The 20,113-nt window shown below is 58.1% G+C and overlaps 1 protein-coding gene across 3 annotated transcripts in view; it reads right to left on the reverse strand.

Moving 5' to 3' along the window:
• Positions 1-31: 31 nt before the first annotated feature.
• The window catches only part of NSMCE1 (NSE1 component of SMC5/6 complex), a 31,895-nt gene continuing 11,813 nt past the window's right edge, over positions 32-20,113 (reverse strand). For 2 of the 3 annotated variants that reach the window (XM_040463684.1, XM_040463683.1), the window contains 6 exons: positions 6,753-6,874; positions 5,786-5,863; positions 4,410-4,556; positions 1,709-1,825; positions 615-735; positions 32-225 (listed from right to left, as the gene is read on the reverse strand). In XM_040463684.1, coding sequence (XP_040319618.1) covers positions 146-225; positions 615-735; positions 1,709-1,825; positions 4,410-4,556; positions 5,786-5,863; positions 6,753-6,874 — 665 coding nt within the window. In that variant the 3' untranslated portion in view covers positions 32-145. The remainder of the gene's footprint in view (positions 226-614; positions 736-1,708; positions 1,826-4,409; positions 4,557-5,785; positions 5,864-6,752; positions 6,875-20,113) is intronic. The other variant, XM_040463685.1, reaches the window with a different exon arrangement.

A 20,113-nucleotide genomic window follows, 5' to 3' on the forward strand; every position in this document is an offset into this window, starting at 1 on the left:
GACCCGCACAACCACAGACTGAGGCCGCAGCCACGACTCCTTAGCAACTTTTATTCCAGACCTGCTAACCAGCGAACACGAAGCAGCAAGGGAACTCGGTGCGACAGGAGACGCTGACGCTTCTCTTCCGAACAGGGCCCGCCAGCTAGTGCTGCCTGGACCGCGAGGGCTTTTTGTTCGCCTTGGAGGTCCCGGCCTCCCGCTCCTTGTCGGGGTTGAAGACTTCTGTACACGGAAGAGGCCGGAAGATACCGTGAGCGGCAGGGCAGGTGGCGGCCTCGGCATGCCCTGCTGACCCGGCACCGCGGCCGGGGAGGGATGGGCACCGCCCTCACCTCCCACCCGCACGCAGCTGCTGGGGGCGGGGCCGGGGGTGGGGGGGTCTCGTCTAGACCAGACCCTCATGAGCCTCATGAGCCAGGGGGTTTCCGCTGCGTTCTGAGGGCCCCTGCAGGCGTGCGCGAACACAGGCGTCTGCTTACTGCGGGAGAGGCTTCCCCTGGAGGGCCGGGGACCCGCGGACAGACCCACCCGGGCGGAGCCCTCAGCTGAGGGCTCCCCGTCCCCGGGTGTCCCCCACCCGCCCTGCCCCCGAGCGCCTGAGGGACGCGAACCTGGTATCTCGTGGGGCCAGTAGTCGTTACAGTGGGGGCAGCGCGGCTCCGGGGCGGACTGGAAATACTTGGCGACGCACGGCAGGTGCATCCTGATGCCGCAGGTCTCGCAGCTTTGCCCCTGAAACCAGAAAGGCGAGGCTGAGCGGCTGCGCGCCCCTCGACGGGCACGCGCGCCTCTGGCGATCAGCGGGCAGGACGGCCGGCAGGCTCCGGAGTGCGGTCTTTCGGGCCACAGACGGGTGACGATGACCCCGAGGCCCTCAGCACGAGGGCTTCTAGGAACTTTTATTAGAGAGTCCCACGCACGCATGCAGGCAGAGGCCGCTCAGGATGCTACAGGCCGGAGCGCAGCGGCACGGCCAGGCCACCTCAGAAACGCGGGGTCCCGGTGCACGCGGCCCTCACGCCTCCGGCTGTTTGGACGTGGGTCGGAGGCTTTACGAAAACACGTGGGGGGAATGGGGGGGGCGCCCGGGTGGCTCAGTCGGTTAGGTGACCGCCTCTTGGTTTCGGCTCAGGGCTCGAGCTCACGGTTCGTGGGTTCAAGCCCCACGTCGGGCTCTGTGCCCACGGCCTGGAGCCTGCTTGGGATTCTCGCTCTCTCTCCCTCTCTGCCCCTCCGCCTTGCATCTCTCTCGCTCTCGAAGAAATAAAACTATAAAACTTAAAAAAAAAAAAACAAAACAACAACCGTGTACTCTGTTCCAGAAATTTCGGCCCAGGGAAATAATCACCAGGCGGCCCAGGGTACAGGTGCACAGAGGCTCACGGGAGCGGAGCTGCCGACCGTAGAGAGAGACGGGGGGGGGGGGGGGGGGGGGGGGGTAGGAGCCCCGAACGTGCCCCGCCAGGCGGGCAGCGCGACACAGAACAGTGCCCGACGTGGCAGGACGCCGGCCACGCCACTGCCAGGCCACGCGGGCTACGCCAGGCTCCTGAGAGCCCTTCCGGGGGAAAATAAAACCAAGCGCGCCCCGGGACTGGACCCGGGGGGCCCGGGGCGAGAGGAGGCAAGGCGGGCGCTGTCGCGGTGGCCCCAGACCCTTCGGACGCCCTGGGTCTGCTCGTGCGGGGACGGGGCCCACGGGTACCTGGATGAGGAGGCTGTGGCAGATGTTGCAGGTCTTCACGGCATCGGGGTACGTCTCCCGGATGTACTGCTCCATCTCGAGGATGGCCCGGCTGTGCAGCGTGAACTCCCCTTCTTTCTGCAGGCACGGCGGGGGGGCGGTGAGCTCTGGAGCCCCTTCCCCTCCCGGCGGTCCCGCAGCCCCGCGGGTCCGGCGAGCTCACGGGACTGGGTGCCCCTCGCACGGCCGGCGTCCGCCTGCCCCGCCGACGGCCGTCCGCGCCGGCCCCTTGGCAGAGCCTCAGGCGTGGAAGGACTTGGGCCAAGACCCAAAAGGGACCCGAGGAGGGTTCCCTGAACCCGTGCCTCAACGGGCGTGGATCCCGAGTCCGCGGGTGGCCCCCTCCCACGGTGAGGACACGGGCGGAGAGGGGAGGGAGGCAGTCTCCCCACGGGGCGAACTCGGCACCACCCCTGCCCCGGTGCTCTTCCCCCCCCTCCCCCCCTTTCCCCCACACAGCCTGTAGCTCCCGTAGTTCCCTCAGCTGGGGCAAAGCAGTTCTGCAACCCCCTTTCCTTTCCATCTGTAACTCGCCCACAGGGAGCTGCCTGACCAGCTCCCTCCCCAGACCGTGGGCCCGTGACTGCCACACCAGGCCCGGTTCTGCTCTTGTGGGGACGTGCTCGTGTGCCCTGCGCCTTGGGGCTAGGTGCTTGGTGGTCCCGTGATAAGCCTCTGAGGGAAGACAAGTCAACCCTGTGTGGGGACCACGGAGGATTGCTCTGGGCCCCAATGAAAAGTTCGAGTTCACAGTCGGGCCCAAGACACGTTTACTCAACATCTACCCCGCGCCTGAAACCGTGCCCGGTGCTTATTGTTCCTGACCCTACTCGGCCTGGGGGGGGGGGGGGGGGCGCCCCCGGCACGGGGAGGGGCAGGGGCAGGTGAGGTGCCCCGCCCACCCCACCCAAAAGACCAAGACTCCCGAGATCTCCCAGGCCTCGCCTCACCACTACAATCTGAGCTCAGGCCTCGCATCTGGCCGGTCCCTGCGACATGCGGACGCTGGCTGTCAGCACACCCACGCTTCGAGGATCCGTGGTTTCGCTGGGCCACCTCAGGACCTCCCCCAGACCCCCGACCACCCGCCTCCGGCCCCTGCCATCGCGACACGGTAACTCGCGGGGCCAAAGCAGGTGCACGGGGGCTACTGGAACGGCTCGGGGTGGAACACAAGGTGACTCCAGCGTGTTTCTTCACGAAGGTCAATTACGGTCTCCTCTTCGTCTGAGGAGCGAGCATTTCTTGGTATAGTTTTTGTCAAGTTTTACGTAAATTCTGTCCCTCCGGCACGTCCCCTACCTATGTGGCCATCCCCTCAGCAAGAGTTTATAGCGCGCCTACAGGTGCAACAAGGCACAGCGAACAAGTCGAGGATGCCAGCTTCTGTCCTTAAACACGTGCGGTCTGACCCAGCTCAGCCAGTTATCACCCGAGCCGCCCGAGAATGTTCCGTACTGCCAGACGCCCCCAAGGGGAAGGAAACCCGTGACAAAGCAATCGGTAGGGAGCTGCAGTCACCCAGACGAGGGCCGGGTGCAGGACGCCAGCCAGACCACGGAGCTGCGGTTTGTTCAGCTAAAACCAAAGCAGAGGGGCTCTCCGTCTCCACGGGGCAGCGGGGGACCCGTGGCCATGGCACCGGCACCCCCGCCCTGGCACCCCTGTCCGCAGCTCTGTGGCCCGTCCGGCCTCCCCTACGGTCAGGAAAGCACCTCGCGAGCCGAGCACTTGTGCACTCAGTGATCGGCGGCACCCGGTACAGGACGGCCGCCCCGTCAGAGGGCAACGGCCCAGAGCGCCGCAGCTCCGGCCACTGGAGGCGGGCCCTCCCTGGAAAGGAACGATCGCGTCGGCCACGAGCAGTGGTCCCCGGCCACGGTCTGGCCGCCGAGCGAGGAAGCCGAAGGCTGACCCGAGCGCACCGTGCGCGGGCACAGGCCGCGGCCAGCGAGAGCTGCGTCCGTCTGGCTCGGGCTTCCGGGCGAAGGTCTCGCCTTGTGTGGGAAAGCACGGAGACGTCTGCCCCGCTCGGTCAGCAGAAGCGGACGTGGGGGGTCTCGAACCGCGAGCGTGCAGGGCGGTCTGGTCCCTTCCCGGGCGCCACGGCTCCTCTCCAGCAGTTCACCCACACGTCCTCCCTGCTCCGGCGGGCCACCGGCTCCCTGAGAGGACTCGAGGGCGCTAGCCCCGAATAACGAACACCGACGATAACAACCACCGATAACCCTGACGGTGGCGGCAGCAGCTGCCCTGGGACCCCGGCACCAGGCTCTGGCCATCTGCCGTCCCATCCCCGCCCCGAGGGGACACTCCTCCTCCCCTCCTACAGGAGAGGGGCTCCAGGCCACCTCACCGGGTCCCAGGCCCAACGCCAGAGCGGCGCCCTCACCCACGGTGCACACGGACCCGCCTCTGCGGACCGGGGGCTTGAGCCCGGGTGGCGCGTGCTCTGCGCTTCCGGCCGGGCCTCCTGGACACGTGATGTGAGTGAGCGGGAGGCCCCGAGCCCTTCTCGTACCGTCACGGCCGGCGTTAAGGCAGACGAGGGGCCCGAGAGGGCCCGGCTCAGCGGGCCACCGGATACGATACGGTTCGGGGGGGGAATTTGCTATCCGGTCTGAACGGAGAGCCAGGCTGGGGAAGCCGCTGGACACCGTACCTCGATCAGCCATTTGTTTTGTACAAACTTCTGCAGCACCTGCTCTGCTTCCTTCTTCCTCATCTTCTTGCCTTTAAGTTGATCGACCAGGTTCAAAATATTTGTGGAGGACGCAAAGCCAGTTTCCGAATCAATAATCAGTTCCAACTGGAAGAAACAGCAGGTACCACGTTCATCTATTAAATCGGCAAAAACAACGTTTAAGCAATAACACCGATCCTGGCAGGGGTGCCGCGAAACTACCGATCACAGACAGAGCTGAGCCCTGGAACAATCCTTCAGGAAGACAGTTTAGTAGCGAACATCAACAGCCGTGACCATGGTCAGTCCTTCTGTCTCAACGGTCACCCTGTGACACCATGCCAGATGGATGATCCTCAGGCCTCCGGATCCAGAATCGGCCCCCTTGCCCCCACCTCCCCGAAGGCAGAGAAGCCGAGGGATGAACGAGTGGATGACGAGGCGGCACCCGTCTACTCGAACGCGGGCAGGAGAGCGGGGGCCGAGGGGCTGGCTGGAGGCAGGGAGGGCGGGAAGGCAAAGCCCGGGCGAGCTAGGGCGCAGGCCCACTCAGGAGCGGCAGAGACGCCGGAGCCCAGGCCAGGAGGGGCTGCCGGGCACCGCCCTCGAGACTGCTCACAGCAGGACGGGGCCACCAGGAAGACAGGTTTTCGGCTTTCCACACACGCAGGAGCGTCTGCCGTCACAGCCGGGTCCTCGACCTCGGCTGCCGACTGCCGTCAGAGGAGGCTCGAAAGGGAGGGTTCTAGGACCCATCACCAGAGACCCGGATCCGCCAGATGTGGACGAGACCGGATGTCTCGACGCTCCTACCTCCTGGTTCCTGGAACGCGGCCCGGGCTGAGAAGCACCGCCTTGACCCGGGGCTCAGCCGGGTGAGTGACAAGGGGGCTGAGGGAAGAGCCCTGAAGCCGGGGAGGCAGAGCAGTGCCTCTCCGATGCAGACGGGAAGGGTTCCACGGGGTGCCCTTGTTAACACGCACGGCCACGGGCCGTGGTCTGGGCGGGAACCGGGATCCGGCCTTGCCAGCGAGCTCCCTGGCGCCTCGGCCGCCGCCGCCGGGGGTCTGGGCGGCGCGGCGAGCACCAGGCGGGAACGCCGGTCCGCCTGCACCACACACCCAGACGCCTGGTGCTCCACCGACCGGGGTTCACATCTGGACAAGCTCCCTCCCAGGCAGCCACGGCGCCCTCCCGAGCCGGCGCCCGGAGGCGATGCACTGGGCAGGGACCCCGCAGATGGCCGTCTGGGGCCGCGGCGGTGACCCTCTGTGATGGCAGTTTCCGTTTCTAACGCTGAAGACGGCAAGTTTCCCGTCGCAAGCCCGGCCAATGAACAACCGTACTGTACTTACAGCCTTTCTAAACAGATCCAGCTCGTTCTCTGCAAAATCCGAGGCCATTTTGGAAACCGGAGTCGTTGCAAGATTCACCTAAAAGACAGGTCAGCGTGACGGTCAGGCGGCGCCCTTCACTGGCCGGCTCGCCCAGCCCCCTCCTCTGTCCAGTCTCTGAGTGCGGGGGTGCGGGCACTGTCGGCCACAGGGCCCGGATTTGTGACCAGTCGCATGTTACAGACTTGGGTGTCCAGCTCGAAATCCCCGACTCTCGGAGATTTCCAGAGGTGGTGCAGGAGCTTCCGAAATCAGACACATTTGGGGAACTCGACTGCACGCTTAACAGAGCTTCAAATGCAAAAGGCGCCGTGAAGTCCGCGGCGTTTCCGCAGTTACTCAGCTCCACGATCCTTCTCCCCTGGAACAGTGTGGAACCCCTGGCTATGGCCCCTCTCTGGGCGGGCCTGGCGGGGCGGGTGGGGGGGATGGGGGGAGCCGCGTCTCCTCCAATGGTCTAAGGTGCTCAGTTCTGCCCCACCTGTGCTTCCCCTTGCTCTCTGGCGGGGGGCTTCCTGGAACCCAAATGGCTCAGTCCCCAGGGCCCCCCCCCCACCCAGTTTCTCTTCTCACAGCCTCTGTGTCTTATTCCAAATGAGAAACCGCTTTCCTCCTTTAATCCTAGTGTTCCATACATTTGGGATGACTTCTTACATCCAACTGTCAACAGACAAAACAAAGCCAAACGCGTTCTGCGGTGTCCCGGGCAGGGGCAGGGAGGTGAGCACTGAGGTGACAGCCCCCGGCCCTGATCACTGCAGAGGACTCGTACAGTGGCACCAGTGACCCGGAACCGGGCTGGAGGGGGAGGCGGGGCCAGGCTGTGTCCGTGTCCCCGGCTCCAGGGCTGCCGAGTTGCCGGGGCAGGGGCACCTCCACTCCCGCAATTCCTCACGGGAGCCACGAGAGGGCGCCGGCGTGCACTCACCAGCGCGTAAACGGGTCTCCCGTCGTCTTCGGTGGCCCCTTTCTTAATCTCAATATACAACGACTCCAAGACGCTGTTAATGTTGTTGATGAAGTCCTCCAGCTCCTCCACGGCGGCAGTGCCTGGAGAGAAACGGGATGGCGTCAAGAAAGTGTGGCCATCTTACCCACTCCGTCGACCCCAGCGCAGGCCAGCCAAGCCAGAGGCAGGCGAGGGCCCAGCCCGCTTGGGTGAACGCCAGTCTGTGTGGCCCCTTCCTCGCTGAGTGTGCAGACAGGGAGGGCGCTGTGTGTAGTAAGGGCCGGGAAACGGCGTCCGAGCCCGCCGCGCTCTCCCTGTCCTCGCTGGGAGCCCCCGGCCTGCTGCCCCCTATTCCCTTGCTCCGCGCCCCTCCCCACGTGGAGCCTGTGCCCGCACGGCCTCGCGTGTGCCGGGTCCGTCTCTATCCCATCTTCCCTTTATCCGCCATCCGGACGCGTACCGAACGCTCCCACGCCAGGCCCCACGTGCTGGGCCCGGGGACAGCGGGCGGCAGTGAAGACCGACGATAAGCAGGGCGAGAGCAGCAGCTCACACTGAGCACCACCCCTGGCCCCCAGTGAGAGGCTGTGCTGGGTGCCTGTCCCAGTCGTGAGTCCTTCCTGCCAGCTGCCCTCCGAGGCAGGTGCTAGCAGCCTCCCCTAGCTCGGTGACCAGGCCAAGGGGCAGAGGACGGTGGGCTCGCTGGCTCCGGCCCCTTCCCGGCTCCGTGTGCTGTCCCACCTCCATGCTGCCCAGTCCCCTGGCCCGGGGCCACCAGCCCACGGAGGAGGTGTACGGACAGAGCCCGGGGCTGCAGTGAGTGGAGGGACGAGGCCTGGGGTCCACCGGCCTGCAGGGGTGGCGGGAGCCCTGGCGCAGGGCCCCGGAGACCAGGGCAACGTGTCACCTTCCCCTGCGGGCCACAGGCAGCCCTTCAGAGTGGGAAGCAGAGAAGACGTAGTTGGCTTTGCGTCTTGGAATTACCCTTCTGTGTACTGTGATCCTTTTTCTAAACAAGAAGTATTTATTACTGCTTTCATTTATTAAAGCAACTTCAACAGATTTATGAGAAGGAGCCATCATAAAAACCGACGATATGATACTACTTACCTTAGGAACGACAATGAAACCAATGGAACAACACTGCAGGAGAAAGGCCTGGAAAGACACCCACTAGGCTGATGACTAAAGCCACCGTCAGGAGGGAGACACAGAGGAGGGGATCATCCCAAGGCACTTGAGCTTTACCTGTATCAGGCTTCCTACAGAGAGAGAGACTTCTAAGCCCATGGTTAAAGCTGACAAAATAGCAGGTCACGCTGGTGGCAGTGAAGGTCACAGCCACGTGGGCCACGTAAAGGAGACAGTTCTGACACAGGTACGGGGGGGACACTGGGGGGCCCACGGAAGCTAATGACAAAGACCATGACATAACATTAATATGCAAATCTCAGCAGGCCTCAAAGCTTCCCTTTTAAGTAAACGTGTTTAAGTAACAAGTCAGGGGGCGCCTGGGTGGCGCAGTCGGTTAAGCGTCCGACTTCAGCCAGGTCATGATCTCGCGGTCCGTGAGTTCGAGCCCTGCGTCGGGCTCTGGGCTGATGGCTCAGAGCCTGGAGCCTGTTTCCGATTCTGTGTCTCCCTCTCTCTCTGCCCCTCCCCTGTTCATGCTCTGTCTCTCTCTGTCCCCCCCAAAAAATTATAAATAAACGTTAAAAAAAAATTTTTTTTTTAATAAATAAATAAATAACAAGTCAGTATTGTTACTGATACTGGGTGGTACAGTATCCACAGGTGGTACAGGGACACGAACTGTGAGGACAGCGGGACAATAGAATTTGGTCGCAGCTGCTGGAAAGCCTGTGATCAGCCTGGACAGCGTTTCCTCCCTCCGGGCCTTTGCTCACCCCCTCCTTTCTGGAAGGCCTCTTCCTCCTCACCCCCCGTTTCTGCCTACTCTTTACGGAAGCCAGCTCAAACAGGACTTTTTTCCACGAAATGTCCTCTGCGGCCCCCGGTGCACAGTGGCCTCGCCTTTCTTCCTCTTCCACACCAAGCGTGAGGGCCTAGAAGCCCTTTCTGCCACAGAGCCTCGCCCCCCGCCTGCCCGCCCAGGAGCCTGGCTGCGTGGTGACCAGGCACTCGGGAGCCACCCCTCACCGACAGGGCAAGTGACAGGGCTCTTCCCCGGGCAGGAGCCACTCGGTCCACCCAATATGACACAATGGCAACTCCCACCTCCCTCTGAAAGTGACACTGCACATTTTCCACTGGAAAGGCCACTCCTGGGTGTCGTTCAGAAAAAATGTGCCCTGTGGGCAGATCACAGACACTCCAATACGTCGGAGTTTCCAGATACCCTGTGTGCGTGGAGGGTATGAACCGCTCGGCCCTTCCCCCTCTCCCACCCTCCTGTGCCGTGCTGTCCAGCCTCGGTTTTCAGAACCGTGAACATTTTCACTGGATTTTCATTTAACAACACCACCAACACCAACCACTTCCTACTGCCGTGCTCACTGCAGAAACCAACCACCTGCTCCACGGCTCACGTTGTCTCCCCTCTTACCCTCCCTGACCACACGGCTTCCCTACGTCAAGGCCACGTCCGTGTCCCTGCCTGCTGCTGACACCGTGCGTGTTTCTCAGGCCCTGTGCCATGCTGTCTCCCTCTTGATCATCCCCTAAGAATAAAGTTCTCGTGTTCAGTAACACCGCTCCTGGATTTGAGTTTTAGGGGACAAGTCCTGCCTTACCTTTCTGGGGGACCCCAGCTGAGTTCCCCCCTTTCTCTCATCACCCCCTGCACCTCACCTCCAGCTTCACATGTGTCTAGAACACACCCCCAAACCCTCTGTCTAGCGCCAGCCCTCACTCCACCCGCCCCCCGCCCCCCCCCCACACTACCCCCGGGGTCCCGGTCATGTTCCCTCCCATCCCCTCCCGTGCAGGCCTCCTCAAGCACTGCCTTCCCTGATCCCTTGGCTCCAGCTACAAATCTGCCCACCCCAGATTTGGTAACTACCAGAGTCACCTGGTAACTGTCAGCTGCCAACAGCAATTTCCATCCCTAACCAGACCCTAGCTTTTTTTTTTTTTTTTTTTTTTTTTTTAAACTGTCTTTCCCCTCTATGTGTGATTTTGGAAGGAGAATAATTCCAGGAACCCATATCCAGAGAACCAGGAGGCAGGAAGATGAGGGGGCCAGATCGGAGGTCAGCCAGGTGTGGGCCAGTCTAGGAAGCAACAAGAGGAGGGCCACCGGGGGGCCCCAGCTCAGCCCCGAGAGGGAGGAAGCACAGAGAAGCGAGGAAGGCTTTGGCCGTAAGGTCATCCTGTGTCCTCGTGCCCCTGGGGTCCTGCCCATTCCCCAGCCTGGCCCCTAGCTGTCAACCAGTCCTTGTGTGTCCCTTTCCCACCAGCCTCCCAACACAGTTCTTTTCAAGTTGGCCAGAACCGGGATCGATCACTTGCTGCCAAGATCCCTGACATGCACGTCAAGGGTGCCCACCAGACGGGAGCTTCTGGACCTCGGGTCTTATGGTGAGCTGTTCTCACTGCCGTGCCCCCACTCCCCGCCCTATCCCCAAGGCCCCTGTGGAGCAGCTATGTTCTGTAGACCCGTGCGAACACGCTGGGCCAAAGGACTGTCAAAGGGTCCCTTTGGCCCTGGAGCCTGAGTCCAGGGTCATGATAAAGGGCATGAGATAAAAGACAAAATCACACACTTCTTGGTTCTACGACTGACGGGCTTCAGAAAATTCATAATATCAGTCCTCCCTTCAGGATCCCGAGCCAACTGAGAAAAGAGGCAGGCTCGAGCTAAGTTTCCAAGTCACTGCCTTTGCAGGTTGAGCTGAGTCAGAGCCTGGGTCCCTCAACACCACCGACCCGCCATCAGCACCACGGGACGACCAGCTCCAAGAAGTGACGAGCCCGGCCCTGGCCCCACCCTGCTGTCTCCTCTGGGAGCGGGAGACACCCGAACCAGGATGCTCAGCACCACGTCTGAACCGAGCAAAGGTCTATGGATCTTACGTCACCCCCCGCCCCGGGTCCTCTCTACGTGGGAGCAGGCTGTACCAGGGCCTCCCCCGTGGGCTACGGCAAAACTGGGCCGCACACGGCGAGCCTACACTTGTGTGGCTGGAATTCACCTTAATGCGTGCTGGGCGCCACTCAGGAGCCTGCTCCCTTCAGCACCGTGAGAACAGACCCATAATGTGAGCCGTTAGTATCATCTGTCTCTGCAAGCGGCTTGGGGAGGGTTCAGTCACTTACCCAGAGTTCCCACGGCTTAGATAGGGCACCCGGGCCTGCCCGACACCACTTCCCAAGCTCCTGGGCATGAAGCCACAGGCCCCCTGGAGAGCAGAGCGAGTGTTCTCTGGGAACACACGCTCTGCCATGTTGCGGGGTTGACAGCCCAAGGCCCAGGAAGAGGACAGAACAGCTCCTTCTTTAGCAGGAAATGCCCTTCCGATGGGACAATTTATAAAAGGGGACTCAGGTACGCCTGGGTGGCTCAGTCAATTAAGCATCCGACTCTTAATTTCGACTCAGGTCGCGATCTCGAAGTTCCATGAACTCGAGCCCCGCGTCGGGCTCTGCGCTGACAGCGCGGAACCCGCTTGGGATTCTCTCTCTCTCCCTGCCCCTCCCCTGCTTGCACTGTCTCCGCCTCTCAAAATAGACTAATAAATTTAAACCACAGGCGGGGGTGGGGGGACTCAGGGCAGTCCACAGGCTGGGGCAGCACCAACCAAAGAGGACACCATCCCTCTGACAAGCGAGGCTGCTTCACTCGGAGGCTGTTTTCCTCTGACCACTTCTATATATACTATTTCCTTTTCTTTCAAAATTCCGTTTTAGTTTAACCAACAAACCCCTGCCTGCTAAGCTGGGTCCTTGTTTCCCAGCAGGCTACTGGAACCCAGGGCACACCACACACTTGGGCGGCGGGCTGGCGAGCGGGAGGTCAGGAAGTCTGCTGCCCTGACTTCTGAGCCACAAACAGTTTTGTTCCAAACTAGGCACTATAGATAGAAAACGCTATTTTTAGGTAGAGGAAATAACAGCCTAAAATTAAAGACCCCAAGGGACGGAACCACTTGCAGGCCGACCCGCCCCGTGACAGGCCTCTCGTCTGATGGGCCGGCCGGGTGGCCCCCCTGAGCACGGAGCTGAGGATGGGGCGCAGAGCAGCCCCCCGCCCCCGGGCCGGGAAAGGCTGGCAGGCAGAGACACGGGGCGGCGGCAGTGGGGGAGTGGGGGCGGGGGGGGCACATCTCAGCCCGTGACCTTCACATCCACCGGCCTGGGGAGAAATGGCTCCCCGGACAGTGGGATACGTGGGAGAGAGCTGGGAACCGACAACGAGACCGCTCCCCAAGTCTGGCTGGTTAATGGTGCTGAGAAGAGCAGGGGGAAAAAGCTGTCTTTCATGTGGCAGATACATTAGATAAGTCGCTCTCTGTATCTGTGCACCATTTCACTCGGTGCCCCGGTTCCTCTCCCTCGTGATCTCCGCAGAGCCTCACGAACAACCACCCGGGGAGCCGGGACGCAGCACGGTCTGCACGTCGGCGGACACCGAGGGTCACAGAGCTTAAGGGCTTACCCGAGATCACAGGACCCGTAAGTGACACAGTGCAGACGGGAAATCAGATGTCTGGCCTTTAGTTTGGCACAGCGACAAATGGCCTCGAGCATTCATTAAAACAAAGAAAAAGTGTTGCTTAGATACACAGCGATGTCTGAGAATTACTTCAGAATAACAAGGGTTAAGGAGGTAGGAGGTAAGCAGATAAAACAGAATTAGTCATGAGTTGCCACCGTGGCTGGGCGGTGGACGGGCCTCACTGTATTCTTTGACTTTTCTGTGTGACTTTTCCCATTTAAGGGTAAAAAAATACCTCAGTGCTCAACAGTATCACTCGATGCCTTCACCCTCAGGTTTCTGAATCGAAAAAGAGAAACGGGGCAGTGCCCTCTGACAAGGTAGATTCGCTCAGAGCTCTGATGGTTCGGGGTGGAGAGGCTTTTAGTAACGGACAGTTTTTAAATCTCAGAGATCCGTCTGCAAGCCCACAGAGACTCTTTTTGCTGTGTTTTGTTTTTTAAATCAACAGATTATTTTAGTTAGAAAGCCTGCTCTGGGGCCTCGCTTCAAATAACAGCACATAAAACTTGTTTTACACTGTTTGGCACAGTTCCCGCGTTTTGGCCACAGGCACCAAGCGTTCCAAGACCCACGACGACACCGCGGCCGGTGGTGACGGGGACGCGCGCCTACCGCGTCCGTCTGTGCGGTAAACCCACCTATCGGCCAGCCCCCTCACCAGGGGTGTGTTGGTCAGTGCTGCGGTCGGCAACAGAACAGTGCCGCCTCCTCAGGACGGTGCTGAGCCGGGCAGCGTCCTGAATTACGTGACTCATCACAGAAAACTAAGCCGCCTGCAGCAGAACCTCACTACCGATTCCATTCGTGCGCATGTCACTTCGTCCCCGCCCTTGACAGCAGGTGGGCCATCTGCCACTGGGACCTGCGGTGGCCCCCCCACCCCCCGCTCCCCCCACCAGGGATCCCCAAGGAACTGATGCAGGGGCTCCGCGGGGGGTGGCCGCCCACCCCCTAAAACCAGAGCGGCTGTGCCTCATTCCGGGTGTGCAGGCTTCCTCCTCCCCAGCTTTCATCTGAGCACAGCCTGCTGCTCCTGACAGAATCAGACGCCCGCAGACGCCAGGCAGAAGCACAGACGTGGACAAGCACGGGCGCAGCGGGTGAAGTGGGGAACGCGCGTCCCGCGAGAGGAGCGGGACTTCCTCTGTTCCTGCCACAGACCCAGTCTTTGGATTTTTGTGACAAGTCTCCCTGTCAGTGTTTGTTTTTTAACGTGGGAATTAATTTTTAAAACACTGTAGGGCAAACGATCCGTATCCGTCCGCTACAGCCCACTGACAGTCCCCAGTTTTCGAATTCTGACGTGGGCTGTGACCCTGCCATAAAGAGACACGATGACGAACGAGGCCACCGTGTTCCTGGAGCCACCAGATAAGAGGCGGTGGAGAACCCGAAGGAACAGACTGTGTCACGCTCATTCTTCTGAGAGACTGAGCACGGGCAGACCTCAGACCTTTCGTGGGCTTGGTTCCCAACCACCACGATAAAGTGTCGTCGCAATTAAGCAAGTCAAATGCATTTTTCGGTTTCCCGGTGCATAGAAAAGTTACGGTCACGCTACACTGGAATCTATTAAACACATGATGATGTCAGGTCTGCAAAAACAGTGTGTGCCTTAATTTAAAAATACATTATTGCTAAAAATGCTAACCATCATCTGAGCTTTTGAGTGAGTGGTAATCCCTGATCACAGATCACTATAACCAATACAATAATCATGAAAAGCCTGAAATACTGCCATATAAGCCAAGGGCAGATAACGTGCAAGAACAGGGCTCTGACCCACAGTCCGCAGCACCCAGCCCAGAGGAGGAACCCCTTATCCACAGGAACCAGCCCGGGGCGCCAGCCTGCCGCCTAGAAGCCAGACCCGCAGGAGGCCAGACCTCCATCTCCAGCAACCGGCCCAGGACGCCAGACAACAGCCCCCATGATAACTGGCTCAGGGTGGCCAGGACTCGCTCTGTAACTGACAGCTTCCCTAAGTGTTCGTTCCTGCGTCCAACTTAGGACGCCAGCCGGAGGTAGCCAAACATGTTCCCCTAGCCAGGGGCGGGGTGTCCCACTTCTAGGAAGCCCGCCTCCAGCTTCCCGGGCCGCCAGCCTCCAGTCAGGCTACACCGAAGCCCTCCACTCTCCCCACTCCCCTACCTGCCCTGGAGTCTCTACCGAGACGCAGGTGAGGTGAGCGCCTCCCCTGCCCGAGCACGCTCTGTTCTGAATGCGCAGCCTCGGGGTGGTCTTTGCCCAGGTCCACGTGCGAGATGTAGCTCAGGGCCCCGTGCCCAGCAGGGGTCAGCAAGGCGGCCCGGTGTTGTGAGCGGGCCCCCAGCACGGTCAGGGGGAGACTGGCCACTTTCTCCAATTCCCTACATACGGCCCCCCCACCTTCTCCCCACGGTGTGGACCAGCCTCCCACGGTCTCCCGGTGCCCACTTTAGCCCTCTACCCCGTCACCACGCACAGCCAGAGAAGGGCCAGGTCCCGGCGGCCCCTCTCCACACGGCCCCCGGTGGCTCATCTGTGATCCCGAGGCGCGCCCCCGGCTCTGCACTGCAGTCGCGCAGGCCTGCCGCCGGCCCACAGGGCGCCTTCCCAGCTCAGTACCACACGCGTGACTTCCTTCCGCTAGGAAACCGTGACCACACTTTCTGGATTTTTGGAGAAAACTCTCAGCACCAGAAGTTCAGTCCTCTGGTCTCTGTCGCACTATTTAGCAGCCTGACGGGTCTCCTGATTGTCCCCGGGCCCATGGGGTCAGATGACCACAGAGGAAGGAAGGGGCAGCAAGGGGCATGTGCTGAACACACACCAGGAAGTACTTTGCACCAGGCATATGACAGAAATCTCCCTGCACACCCTCACAAGTGTCCCATGAGGTAGGTGGGACTTCCTTCGTCAAACAGAGAGCTGAGGCTCAGAAACTGAAAGAACTTTCCCAGTCCCTGATTTAAACCTCTGTCCGAAGAAATGGTTCACTGCTCTGGCCAGAGCTTACCCGTGACAATCCGGATTCATCCCCAGCCCTCCACTGCCCACACACGACCTCCCTTGTGTTTGGGATCCAGTACAAAACACAACCCAAAACCAGTGACGTCTACACCTGGAAGAGCGTGGAACGCGCAGAAATCTGCGCTGGCCGCTGTGGATCCGTCCCACCCTGGGCACCTGAGCTACACATGGTCAAGAGTGGGCTGGGATCTGGACCCATCGGGTCCTTCAGGAGCCAGGGATGTGAGGACAACGTCTGTCTCCTCGTGGTCACGGAGCCTGCTGAGACCCGAGATTCCTGTCGAAGCACAGTGAGTTGTGGACTTCTCTGTGTTCAAAAATTCACCCAGTGCCATTTTAGACGTCGCCTTTCACGCTCACTACATGCCGAATCCCCTTTAACTGGGAAGGCGAGCGGGTTGTGACGGTGGTAAGTCTACTAACTGTTCTTTACAGTCAAGGGGGAAAACGGTACGACGGGATCATTAAAAGTAGGGGGATGTTTATTGGGAGCCAGCTTCTAACTACCACCGAGTCCTCCCCGGAAAGAGAAGACGCTTACAGATGCCACTGCACACGCGAGATGAACAGCACAAGCGTCGACGTCACCGTGACCCTCCGCTGACGCGCGCTGAGTCCTGGGAAGGCACCGGCGCGGCGAGGCCAACAGCCGTGTCACTCAGCAGGAGAAAAGCAGAGTTAGGATGAAGGCAGGCACGAGGTCTGACAAAAGCGGAAAATATCTGTCAAACCCCAATGTTCCTCTCATACTGTGGTCACTCGTCTATTTTTGGTACATTCGTTTCGGTTAACTGGTTTTTCGCTCGAACGCTGTAGTATTTGTTCTGCTCGCTGAAATAACGTCGGATCTTAATTTGTTTCATTTAAAAGTATAGAGATTCTACCTAATTTGTCCTTAGGACCACAGATAATGAAAAGACCCCCTACACTTAACATACAACAATGAGCATACAACTGACGACAAAATGTGAGTGCTGGAATACAGAGGGCACTCACGGCCATCTGACAAGCGCCAGAAAAGAAAGGACGTTGGGGAAGAAACACCAACGGATACTACATCTAGGGTGTAAGGGTAGTACATGTGCTTTGCCTCAAAGAGCTTCCCTGCAACGTGCTTCTGAATCAGAGTCACAGAATCAGGGGAGAGTGACGTCACAGCGCAGAGACCCGGCAGGCGGTCTGAGTCAACACTACGCGCCACCAGGCGGGATGCGGACACGACCACTTCTACAACATTTCTGCTGAACGAAAAAGTACACCCATAACCGAACCAGGAGGAGGCACCAGACGAACCCGAACTGAGGGAACATCCCACAGCTATGCTGCCTGATACAGCAGCCATCGGGCCCGGGGTGGCCCGGCACTTGCACTGTGCCTCGTCCAAATTAGGTATGTCCTGTGTGTCAAATACGTCCTGGATTTCAAAGACGTGCTATTACAGAATGGAAAATATCTCATTAATAATTTTTGTATATTCGTTACATGTTAAAATGCTATTCGGGATATTAATTGCACCTGTTTCTTTCTACCTCTTTTGATGTGGCCACCAGAAAACTTTAATTACAGATGTGGCTCACATTGAATTTCTATCAGCTCTGTTCTACTAAATAATTAACCTGGGGCACCTGGTGGCTCAGTCGGTTAAGCATCTGATTTTGGCTCAGGTCATGACCTCACAGTTCGTGGGTTCAAGCCCCACGTCAGGCTCTGTGCTGACAGCTCGGAGCCTGGAGCCTGCTTCGGATCCTGTGTCTCCCTCTCTCTCTGCCCCTCCCCCACTCGTGTTCTGTCTCTGTCTCTCTCTCTCTCAAAAATAAATCGACATAAATAAATAAATAAGCTGTAATCTTCAACAATGTCAAGGTCATAAAAGTCAAGGAAAGACTGAGGAATAATTCCCGACTGGAGGCATCTAAAGAGACAACCAAACGCAACACGTGACCCCGCGGTGGGTCCTTTGCTACAGAAGACAATATTGAGACAACTGGAAAACTCCAGTGGGGTCTGCAGATGAGAGGGCAGGGAATCCTCAGTGTTAATGCCCAGATTTGAATGGTTATCCTATGATGACAGGAGAATGTCTTTGCCGGGAGGAGACATTCCCTGAAGAATTTGGTGGTAATGACAGAGCTTCAAATTGGGCTATTGGACCCTGGACTATTCTTACGGTTTTCTGGTGAGTTTGGAATTATTTCAAAATAAAAAACAAGTCTAAAAAGCAACCCGAGGAGCTGCAGTGAAGAAGGCCCTCCGCAAGTGCACCACTGATGCGGGAGGCAGCATTTGACCGTGGGGGGGCCGGAGCTGGTGTGAGAAGCAGCTGGGTGTTGGGTGACAGCACACCCGACTCCCAGGGGTCTCCGCTTCCGCGTTTGTAAGGTGAGCAGGCTGGACCCCGCGATTCCCTAAAAAGCGAACCTGTCCAACCAAAACACAGAAGACCAGACCCAGAACATTTTAACGAGGCCAGGGACTCAGAATCGTCGTCAGATAACTGTGGGACGCGGCAACCTTCTGCTTCTGTTCAGTAAAGCCACGTGATAAATGGAATAAAGGTTCCAACCAAGAGTCAGCCTCCAGGCTGGCACACCCTCAAGCCCCACACTGGGCAACACCATTCCGTGACCAAATCATCAGGCTTAAGCACCTCCTCCCCAAGGGCCTTGGGCCACTTGTGAAGGCTTCAGAATTCAGGCTTCCAACGTTCGTTCTGTTTTCTAGGAAACCGAACCAAAGAAACTTTCCATGGCTATGTGACTGTTCCATAACCACTTCCTGACTCTCTTGTGAGTCAGACTTCAAGCAAGGTGCTCCTCCGGTACACCCTGGATACAGGACAGAAAGGATACATTTCCTGGATGGTGCAATCATTCCCGTAGAGGCCAGCACAGAGGACGCAGAGCCTCACCGGACCGCAGGAATGAGCTCTATTCCGCGCACCTGATTTATCCCCTAAATTTCACCATCTTGGGCACTTACAGGCTTTAAGCACCTGCCACACAGTATCTTCATAATCTTCACAAATAACCCTGGGTGACAGATATCTCCAGCCCCGCTTCACAGCTAGGACAACTGAAGCCCTGAGGTTTAGTGACTTGACCAAGGTTATACAGCCACCAAGTTGTAAAGTGGTTTCAAATTCAGATTTTTTAAAAAAAATAGCTTTGGGGGGCGCCTGGGTGGCGCAGTCGGTTAAGCGTCCGACTTCAGCCAGGTCACGATCTCGCGGTCCGTAAGTTCGAGCCCCGCGTCGGGCTCTGGGCTGATGGCTCAGAGCCTGGAGCCTGTTTCCGATTCTGTGTCTCCCTCTCTCTCTGCCCCTCCCCCATTCATGCTCTGTCTCTCTCTGTCCCAAAAATAAATAAACGTTGAAAAAAAAATAAAAAAAAAATAGCTTTGGAGAGACAGAACTGACATAGAGTGAACCGTACCTCTTTAAAGACACAAGTTAGTAAGTTCTGACACATGTGTACACCCTAGAAACCATCGCTACAATCAAGACAATACATAGATCCATCACCCCCCAAAAGTTCCCTCAAACTCTCGTAATCTCTCTCTCTCACCCCTCACAACCCTCCCCTACGCCATCACCAGGAAACCAGTGGCCTTCCTGTCACTTCACCCAGGTACACAATGTCTAGGATTGCACGTAAATGGAGTCCTGCTACAACACGTAATCTCTTCCCCTGCTTCTTCCACTCAGCATAATCACTCTGAGATTCATTCAGATAGCAGCATGTGGCAACAGCTCGTTCCTTTTTACTACCAGGTAGTATATTCCAGGAGACAGACCATACCACAGCCCATTTACAGGCTCGCCTGTTGATGGATGGCCAGGTTTCCACTCTGTGGCCATTACGAGCAAAACTACTCTGAATATTTACACACAAGCCTTTGTAGGGACATGTATCTTCGCTTCTCTTGAGTCTAAAAACAAATACTTGAAACAGAAATGGCTGTGTCATAAAAGTGCCTGTGTTTTTTCAAAATGGCTCTACTCATTTTAGATTCCAACAGAGAGAGTTCCAGTTCCTTCATTTTCTCGTCACTACTCAGTACGCAATCTTTTCAATTTTGGCCTAACAGGCGTGTAGTGTATCTCACTGTGGCTTCATTTTGCGTTGCCCTCAGGAAGCGGAGCGCTTTTCACGTGCCTATGTGCCATCTATAGAACTTGTTCGGCGAAGTGTCTGTTCAAGTCTTTTGCTCTTTTTTTTTTTTTTTTTTTTTTTGGTTGTATGTTTCCTAACTGTTGGATTTGGGGAGTTCTCTACATTCCGGATATGAGTACTTTATTGGATTGTGATTTGCAAACATTTTCTCCCAGTATTTTGCTTGTCTTTTTATTCCCTAAACAGTGTATTTAAAAATTTTTTTTTTCAACGTTTATTTATTTTTGGGACAGAGAGAGACAGAGCATGAACGGGGGAGGGGCAGAGAGAGAGGGAGACACAGAATCGGAAACAGGCTCCAGGCTCTGAGCCATCAGCCCAGAGCCTGACGCGGGGCTCGAACTCACGGACCGCGAGATCGTGACCTGGCTGAAGTCGGACGCTTAACCGACTGCGCCACCCAGGCGCCCCTAAACAGTGTATTTTAAAGAGAATTTTTTAATTCTGAAGCCCAATTTATCAACTTGTACTCTTAC

This window comes from Herpailurus yagouaroundi, unplaced genomic scaffold (genome assembly GCF_014898765.1).
Source record: "Herpailurus yagouaroundi ecotype Mexico unplaced genomic scaffold, PumYag 410, whole genome shotgun sequence".
Lineage (NCBI taxonomy): Eukaryota > Metazoa > Chordata > Mammalia > Carnivora > Felidae > Herpailurus > Herpailurus yagouaroundi.